We start from the raw sequence: 10000 nt of genomic DNA on the forward strand, positions 1-10000 counted from the left end.
CACGATTCTTGACGACGTGAAATATATCAGTGCCAAGTACATGTCTGGAGAATAACGGTCTAAGGAGAGGAAGAACAGCGCATAGCCAGGACGTAGTATGGATTAAAAGATGAGCCCACAAAACAGCAAAAACGCATTCTGGAGCGTACAATAAGCTAGAAAGAATAGAAAATAGAAGGGGGAGGGGGAGGGGGAGAGAGGAGGAGGAGGAAGAAGAGGAGGAGGAAGAAGAAGAGGAGGAGGAAGAAGAAGAGGAGGAGGAAGAAGAAGAGGAGGAGGAAGGAAGAAGAAGAGGAGGAAGAAGAAGAAGAGGAAGAAGAAGAAGAGGAGGAAGAAGAATAAGAGGAGGTGGAGGAGGAGGAGGAGGAGGAGGAGGTGGAAGAAGAAGAAGAAGAAGAAGAAGAGGAGCAGGAAAAGAAGGAAAAGGAAAAGGAGGGGGAGTGGAGAAGAAAAAGGGGGAGGAGGAGGGGGGAAGAAAATGAAAAGGAGAAGACTGAGGCGGAGGAGGGAGAAAACAAAGAGGAATGGAGGAGGCACTCACAGTTCACATTCCTCATGCCAGTCCACGTTGCTGACCGCCTTCTCCTTGATGGACGTCTGGAACTTGTCCTTCCCGAGCGCAATGACCACAAAAGCATCGTTTGTCTCTGCAACAAAAGAAACAAAAAACAAGGATGTAAGAAGGATGAACATAGTTGTTGTTGTTGTTTTTTTCAATACAAACGGGGGAGCGTGTGAAATGGCAGGGTGGGCGCGTGCAATGTGAACAATGAGCTCATGTTGCGTAAATAATAAAATCTGATGGGCCAGATCCCGGAGGGTGTGAGAGCCGAGGGGTGAGAAGCAGTCACGGTGAACGGGACAATCTCGCCACCCGCACACGTCACCCGGCCAGGTGATATCGGTGGCAGCGGTGGTACGGGGGGGGATGGGTGGATGGATTGAGTGAGGGAAGGAGGAAAGGGGAAGAAGGGAGAAGAGGGAAAGGGGACGGGGGGCGGGGGACGGGGAAGGGGGCACCGGTGAGTGTGCGAAAGGATGGTGGTACGGGGGGGAGGGTGGGTGGATGGGTGGATGGATGGATGGATTGGGTGAGGGGAGGAGGAAGGAGGAAGAAGGAAGGGGAAGAAGAGGGAAGGGGGGACGGGGAACGGGGAAGGGGGGAGGGAGAGGGAGGAAGGGGGGAGGGAGAGGGAGGAAGGGGAAAGGAGGGGAGTTCCACGTTTCACCTGCCGCAGTATCATTCATCAACTGCATCGCCGTGCCTGTCTCGGCTTGGGGGAGGGTTAGGGTGCACTGACACACATACGTACGAAATGGCTCCAAGTGCAAACACAGACACACACATTATCATTACCATCTTCACCAAATCAATCTATTCAATGTTGACACCAAAATACAATCACCAATATCAGCACAAACAGGCAAACAATTTTTACACGTGCCAAAAAAAATAAATAAATAAATAAATAAATAAAATAAAGCAAGACCTCCTCATAACAAATCGGTAACAGCATTCTATAGACGTCTGACTAGACTCCTTTGTACACTGATAACAACCGGAGAGTATGGTCAAGTGGTTTGGATCCGCTTACTTATTCGAGTTAGGGAAATTCGAACATTTGTCAGGAAGGGTATTTAAAGAATAAACTATCTATCTTTAACACTTCAAAATTTCCCATGAGAATAAGGATGTTATTCTTCTCTATATTCCCTAATTTACCCAACAGACTATCTTTCCCATTATCCTCTAACACATTTATTGAAATTTCTATGAGAAGAAACAGCGCCGATATCTTTCTCTTTCTCCCCGACCCCGGCAGCACTGGAAGGTTCGCAGGTCCATGCGCTTGAGACGGCGAAGTGGCATTTCAGCGACAAGATACGAGCCGTCGAAGCCTACTTGTCCCGATAACGGTATCGCTGGCATTCCGGTCCTGCAAGGATCACCGTGATGACATTTCAAAATAAACATTAACCGAGGACAGATACTGATGCCGGATGCCAAAAATTGGGGAATTCAATTTACCCCACCGCGCTCCCTATCGAATCGCACATTGAAATCCGATACGCCAATCTCCTTATGAAAAAAAAAAAAAAAATACAACGCGATTTCCCAAACACACGAACTGGCATGCATATAGGGAGGTAGCGAGAATGCAGACGTCGATGCTCCGTCACAAAAATACACATGCAGGCCAGGCCGCCCTACCACATCCTGCCACTTACATCTGAGAGCAATCCTCTTACGCTGTAAGGCTGTGGCGACACCAACGCCAAGTATAGGATTGCACCTCCTCGCATCCGTAGTTCTCTCTCCCTCGACCCAAAATTCCTATCAGGCTGGAGCTAGAGACGTAGGATGTGCCGAATAGACCTATGCGGGAACAAGGGCGCGAAATATGGGTGGGCGGTAGGGGGTGAGGGGGTGGGGGGGTAGGGAAGGGAGGACGGGAAGGAGAAGGAGGTAGAGAGGAGGGAGGGAAAGGGGAAGGAGGAAGGAGGGGATGGAGAGAAAGTGGAAGGAGGAAGGAGGGGATGGAGAGAAAGGGGGAGGAGGAAGAAGGGGATGAAGAGGAAAGGACACGAGGGTGGTGGTGGTGGTGGTGGTGGTGGTGGTGGTGGTGGTGGTGGTGGTGGTGGTGATGGTGGTGGTGGTGGTGGTGGAGGAGGAGAGGGAGTAGGAAGAGGGAAAGGAGAGGAGAAGGAGGAAGGAAGGAAGGAAGGAAGGAGGAGAGGAAAGGGGGGAGAGGAAGGAGAAGAGGAAGGGGGAGAGGAAGGAGGAGAGGAAGGGGGAGAAGAAGAGGGAGAAAAAGGGGGAGGGGAGGGGAGGGAAGGGGGGTTTGTTAAGAGTTGTGACATATCCGCCCACCACATCAGCGGCCACGGACGCCCGCCCTCTCCCTGCTTCGACCCACCTCCTCTACACACACACACACACACACACACACACACACACACACACACACACACACACACACACACACACACACACACACACACACATGCTCACGCGCACGCACACGCACAATCTCACGCACACACATAATCTCCCCCCCCCCCCCCACCCACTCACCCACCCAACCATCCTTCCACCCGGCCTCGCCCTTCCCCACCACCCCTGTTCCAACTACCGCCCTAGAAAGAAAACCAGGCACTGTTCCACAAATTACCCCTTAAATGCTATTGCTAAGCTCACGCCGCCGTGCCAAGGTCTTGGCCATGGCACAAGCTGTATGCCACGACTGTGTCAACACGCGGAAAGAAGCTCATCCTTCAAGAGGGGCTGAGGGTTAAGGCAAGGGGGGAGGGGGGAAAGGGTCTCGGCACTAACTGCAAGCCTTGGCTAAAATGGGGATATTCCCACGCGCGCAAAAAATAAATAAATAAATAAATAAATAAAAAAGTGAAGTAAATGAATTTAGTAAAAATGCTAATAATATTAATACTAATAATCATCTAATCCATACATAGTGGAGAACCCACCAATAAAACATTATTAAATAACTCCATAACGCAATATATAAACTGATGAATCTATCAACAAATCTGCCATCGATCCCATTGCACAAGCGGAAGTTGATTTCGTTCTGCGTGTCGATTTCTTTCCTCCCGTACATTACAATAATCGTCACGCCTATCGTAAAAAGGGTAAAAATATTCCCATATAATACATTCACTAAAAGGCTGGGCAAAGAGGAAGGATTTTTTCCCAAACAATGTGAAACTCCCAACAGAATTACTGTAATCGACGTAGCAGGACAGTTACAAAAGTTTAATAATTCCTTTATATGATATCACTAGTTTGGATAACCCCTTTGATTAAATAGAAATAGAACCATTTTTTTTAAATATTCTTCTTAAAAAAGTAAATCAGTCATTTCACCAAACGCAAAATTAATAGACCCTTCGAACATACACAAACAAAATAAAATATAGCATTTAAACAAATAACAACTTAAAATAACCATTTAGCAAAAGGCATGACAAGCTATTCGTATCACAAAACCTCTCTCACTGCGAGGTTGAATGAGACATATCCGGGAAATAGACAACCATCAACCGAGACGCCCATGAATGGATGATGATTTGGGTGGCGCATGATCCTTTTTTGGATCATGCGCCACAAGTCAACCTTATCAATTGCATGATCAGTATGGGCGTAACCCTTTCCAACCTATATAAAATAATAATTTTACCTATATTCTTTATTTGTTTCGTATCTGCTTTCTTCCCTCGCCCCTTCTTTGTTTTGACTCGACAAGAACAAGGACTCTTTCCCTATTAGTCAAGCTATCTAAAGCTCGACATCCATGATACACAGCGTAACCGTCCATTATTTCTTTTAATTGCAACATTGAAGGAATAAAAAAAAATCTTATTCGACTTGAACACCAAGCTTCGTGGAACCAAGAGACCTGAATTGCATAACTGCATTTCAGTTACTTGCAACATCCCTTGCACTGTCAACTAATCTTATACTAATCTTCCTCAGAACAAGAAAGATAATACAATGAACAACAGGAAGAGGAAACGTGAACGATAATCTGCTTCCTGAGAAATTAACAAGAGATAAATGCTAGGGAAGTAACGCCGGCTTCTATTGTTTCTTGGTTCGCACTGGACTGGAATCGAGGTTAAGGAACAGGAGCATCAATATACAAAGTCTATTTTCACTAATATTTTCATTCCCTATCCTCTTATAAAGTTTATATCTGTAGGAATAAGTAGAATAAAACTGTGTGTGTGGGGGGAATTGGGGGGGGGGGGGTGCGTGAGTGCGTGCGTGTACGTGTGTGTGTGTGTGTGTGTGTGTGTGTGCGTGTGCGTGTGCGTGTGCGTGTGCGTGTGCGTGTGCGTGTGCGTGTGCGTGTGCGTGTGCGTGTGCGTGTGCGTGTGCGTGTATATGCGGTGTCGATAGGTGTATGCTTTTCTAGTTGTTTTTTTTCTTAATTTTCGATGTTGTAATCAAAATCGCGCTATATGGGAGTGTCCACAAACAGGTATAATAATTATATGCATTACGGTACCGCACACTGAAACAATACCCTCCTTTTTCTCCTCTTTCCTCCTTTTCCCGCGAGCCTCAAGGCAAACCTCTCTCTCCAAGACCCAGTTTGCTCTCTGAAGAAAATCTTGCCTGCAAACCAAACCAAATTACAATACATAGGCCACCAAAATACATCCTGAAGCTGTATTTTCTCCTTGCGCCGAATCTTCTATGGACCGACTTTTTATGGCTTTCCAGTATCGCGTCATCGTCACGGAGGGGTGGGGGGTCTGTGGGGGGAGGGGGATAATTTCCGATCTCGCTGAAATCATGAATCTAGTTGTGTATGACGGGTGTTACGTCATCGGGGGGGGGGGGGGGGGGGGGGGGGAGCGTGCGCGAGACCTAAAATTCGAGACTAAAGCCTGAAGTTTTCGTCTTATTGATGGTGAATCTGAACACCATGAGTTTATATACACTAAAGTCTTGGTCCTATATTTGTTATATTGTCTTTGGCAAGTCATATATATACATATCAGATGAATAATATGTATGTATAAAGGCCACGTGGCAAATCAAATGGCTAACTTGAATGTTTACAGGCCACTTGGGCAATCTTATCACCCCTTATCACTAAATTAAAGAGTTACGGGAAAAAAATATGATCTAATTATGCGAACTACCATTAGTCATCGGTTTCAAGCGCTTTCTAGCACTACTACTAAACATTGACAAGCAACCGTCGGGAATTTAATCTAAAATAGCCACCTACACCAGTTTTTTTGGGGGGAAGCGACGGGTTTTGGCACCACTCCCAGCCGCGCCCTGTGCCACGGGGAGGGAAGCCGCGCCCGCGCACCTACGACGAAAAAAAGGGTGTAAACAAAACAGCCACAAAGTCAGAAAAACGCCCTTGGCTTTCATCAATATACATAGAAGGATTCTACTTATTCCACGTTTGGTTCCCTCTCCGGAAAGTGCGCGCAGCGATGTACGCACGGTGTACAATGTACAGCAGCCGCTGGCGAAGACCGCAAGACATCTCGAGGGACGCCAATCAGCCCACGAGGCATAAATACCTGCGTTTGCGAAACTGCGGTCTACCTGTATACCTTGATGACCATATTACGCATGGTTTGCATGACTGTCAGTGCGCGTGTGTGTGCTTCTCCGCCAATATACTAGCGGACTATAAAAGAGAATTAGAGATGTTTCCGTTCGTTTTCTCAAATTTTGGTCTCCCTGTCTACTTGGCTGCATAACTCTATATGCATGCCTATTTGCTTGTTTATATGCTCTTCTGCCTTCGACACTTGCCTGACTGTTTGCCTGCCTGCCCTCCATACTCCCAATGTTTGCCTCTCTTCTCTCCGGCCTCCATGCCTGCCTGCATACACGCCTACTAGTCAATGTGTCAGCTTGGCGTCGCGAAATCTTCACATCTATCAAAATTCGTTCTCCTTACCTCATGAGAATAACCCCCATTGCGCAACGTCCATAGCATCATCCTCTACTCCAACCACACCACAACCCTCACGTCATGCGATCCAACCACATCGCCATCCCCTCATCGGTTGCTACAATCCCTCAAAACTACACCACATCCATTAAGACTTCCCTATCGCCAGGAATCTTCCCTTCCCGTCAGCAACGGTACCGCCACTGCTGACATCGCCCCCCTGACACCAGCTCCCTGACACCAATCAACCTAATACAAACTTCTCTGCAGATGCGACAGAGCGACGCGACGCAGCGTTCCCAGGACGTAAACCTAATGAATATAAAGTACAATATTTATGGATCACGATGTCCCTCCTTGGGGTCTAAATTGCACATTAAATAAGACAACATACTTGACGGGGCCCGGGATGAGGGGGAGCTGGAATGAAGGAGGGGTAGGCCACCACGCTACCATATAATTAACAAAAGCGTTCTCGTATGCTAAGTGAGTCACGTGAGGAATAACAACAGAGGCTTTAAACCTTGCGCCATAAGAGTCACGATATAATGGAACTCGAGCGAGAAAGTGGCCTTAATTGACCTGTACCAAGAGTTGATGCCGCGCGCGTGTAAACAATACGGTCATGAGATCGGTTTACTTCCCTCGAGCTACCAACAGTAATATGAGATACAATAGATTCGTCAATAGATAAAATCGCTGCCCCTGTGCCAATGCTGGGATGCAATCGAAAAAAAATTAGTTCTGTGGGAGTAAGAGTGAGAGGGGGAGGGGGGGGAGAAGGAGAAGAAGGAGAAGGAGAAGGAGAGGGAGAGGGGGAGAAGGAGAGGGAGAGGGGGAGGGGGAGAAGGAGGAGAGGGAGAGGGAGAGGGAGAGGGAGAGGGAGAGGGAGAGGGAGAGGGAGAGGGAGAGGGAGAGGGAGAGGGAGAGGGAGAGGAAGAGGGAGAGGAAGAGGAAGAGGAAGAGGAAGAGGAAGAGGAAGAGGAAGAGGAAGAGGAAGAAGAAGTAGGAGTGAGAGTGGGAGTGGGAATTGGAGTGGGGTTGGAGGAAGGCAGGGATGTTGAGTTACTGGAGGTAGAGGTTGCGACCATGTGTCCCATCGTGTAACCAGATGTGCTCATGTATGTAACACAAACGCGAATGTTGACAAGGAAGGCTCCTCAGAGGGAAGAGAAGAAAGCATTGTTCTAAGCAGAGCACCCGAGCCTTGAACCCACGAGCTTCTGCAGTTTCTCACACCTCGCTAAATTCCATGCAGAGCGGCAACCGGACCTTGAACCAGCTGATGCTTGCAATTTTCCAGCTTGACATACGCCCCGCCGCACCGCCCTGCACGGACTCTCTCCGTCGCTACCATAACCTTCAAATGCGGTTTAACGAGACGGTAAAGACACGTAAATACACTCAACCGCCCGAGCTCTCACAAGGTTCACGGCTCAGGCGTTCAGATAAGTTGGGGGGCAACAAATCGCGCCCTTGCGGTCCGGGCGTCTTGGTCTCAGGAGACGCCACAGCTACCCGCCTTCCTCCTGTAAGACCCCCCCCCCCACATGAGCTCCCACCCGCAAAGCTAGAGGCCAACCTCGATCTCGGCGGGTTATAATTTCGCGTGCGATTGCGTGCCGGAGTCGGATGAGTCAAGCGTGTGTGCCGCACATGTCATCACTAATATCATGGATTCATCTAAATTTCGCCACAGTTTCAACACGGTTCGCAGAAGGAGCGTCTGACATCTTGATGAGCTCCTCCGGGATTGCATAACTGCGCTCCTTTCCGGAACCTTGACACACATAAGAAACATAACGCACAACAAGTTCATGCACACTTTTACTGGTGAGTACACACTCATACGCAGACGTACATTCGTATGAAGTCAGGCACGTACTTCAATCCACGCACCTACACAAACTTATTAACTTTCACTTACTCACCCAAACACTCACTCACCACCATCCGTTTCCCCTTATAAAAACATTAACGCGATCCAATTTACTCACCATTTTTCCCCTTGTAGAGTAGATTCCTCGCCCTTTGTACTGAAAAGAGAAAAGAGAAAAATGCGATTAATATTCTGGCGTTGCGAAAGGGGCAAGACCGCTTGAGTAGCCTTTAAAACAAGCGGCGCTCAAATCCGCTGCTGGAGCCGACATCCAGGCACGGGAGGGCTGCCACACAAGGACTAAAAACAACGGAAAATTAACAGTACCCCGTCAAAATACAATTATTCTGATATAACAGGTGCAAGGACGTTACGAAGATCAATTGAAAGATTAACAATATCGAAACAAGTACCTGAAGCGTTTTAAGTCCAGCCAACCGTGTAGGGGGACCGTTTACTACGTCTCCTGACCACCTGTTGCGTTCATCATTAAAAATGAACACCTTGGCACCTGTTACATATTCAGGCACCCGTTGCCATATATCCCTCGCATGTTTTCTCCGGATCTCCCGCCCGTCTAACCCTCTCTCAAAGCGCTGCTTTCTATCCTCCAATGCTCCTATTCCATCCTCCTTCACTTTCTCCTCCATCCCGGTCCCCCTCCACTGCTCCTCCCCATCATTTGCTTGATACCCTCTCCCCTTCGTGTAACGTCATTATTTTGATAAGCATTAGGACATGCGGGGTGTACTTTTTCTTACTACGCCATCACCACACCCCCTCCCCCTCCCCTCCCCCTCCCCCTCTGCCCACTCGAGGCGCGGTACACCTGTGGCGGATTCGTAGCTCAATCGGAATTTCTCACTCTGCACTTTGTTTGTTTCCACCCGGATGTTCATGTGTTGGATCTCGCCACTTTTCCACATCCGCCATAAAAAAAAAAATGATGCATGATAATTAACTGTTAACAATGTATACACACACCTCCCCCCCCCCCAGCCATGCAAACGACAAAGCCCGCCCTATTGACCTCGACATGCTATTGTCACACTCCCGCCATAGTTGGCCTAGTGACGTCAGCGTGTAACCGACCCTCCCGGACTGATTTTCCCATACCTGCTGATCTGTCACGCCCCATTCGTCCCACAATCGGGCTCTCACCTCGCTGCTGACCAACTCGTTTGTAACCATTTAGGCCGACGGTAATTTACAGGTGAGGCGAGAGCTCCACGTACAGGAACGGGACGAGAAGATGTTCCTGTGTAATCACTTCCCGCCTTGCGCATCCTGTTCCGCCAGTGCTGCACCGCCCTTTCTTCATCTTCAGCAAGCATGCGTGTAAGCACGGTAAATCGTCAAAAATATTTCTCCCACTTCTCTCCCTCTCTCTCATAAAAATAATCACTAATCCTTCCTCTTATCCTTCCTCTTCCATCCCCGATCTCGCCTCACAAAACCCACCCAGCCTCACCATCACCCACGCAACTCCTCCTCGTCTCGATCTCCCCTAACCCCCCTACCCTTTATCCAACCCCACTCCACCCCTTCTAAAGATTTACCTCCTAACCTCCCACTTATTTCGATCCTTTTCTATAGGTCGGCCTTCCTGACCTCCCCCCTCCCTCCCCCTCACACCACTCAGCACACCTTTTATCACGCAAGTCTCCTTATA

General features: G+C 48.4%; 1 protein-coding gene across 4 annotated transcripts in view; it reads right to left on the reverse strand.

Annotated features, from left to right (window-relative positions):
* Nucleotides 1-10000, reverse strand: part of LOC122255785 (uncharacterized) — a 46951-nt gene that overhangs the window by 31046 nt on the left and 5905 nt on the right. For all 4 annotated transcript variants that reach the window (XM_086546573.1, XM_043020078.2, XM_043020079.2 and 1 more), the window contains exons 2-3: nucleotides 8447-8485; nucleotides 542-647 (exon numbers count right to left, since the gene is read on the reverse strand). In XM_086546573.1, the coding sequence (XP_086402699.1) occupies nucleotides 542-647; nucleotides 8447-8485 (145 nt within the window). The remainder of the gene's footprint in view (nucleotides 1-541; nucleotides 648-8446; nucleotides 8486-10000) is intronic.

Source organism: Penaeus japonicus, unplaced genomic scaffold, assembly GCF_977035675.1.
Source record: "Penaeus japonicus unplaced genomic scaffold, GWHDUDI00000001_assembly GWHDUDI00000018, whole genome shotgun sequence".
NCBI classification, from domain to species: domain Eukaryota; kingdom Metazoa; phylum Arthropoda; class Malacostraca; order Decapoda; family Penaeidae; genus Penaeus; species Penaeus japonicus.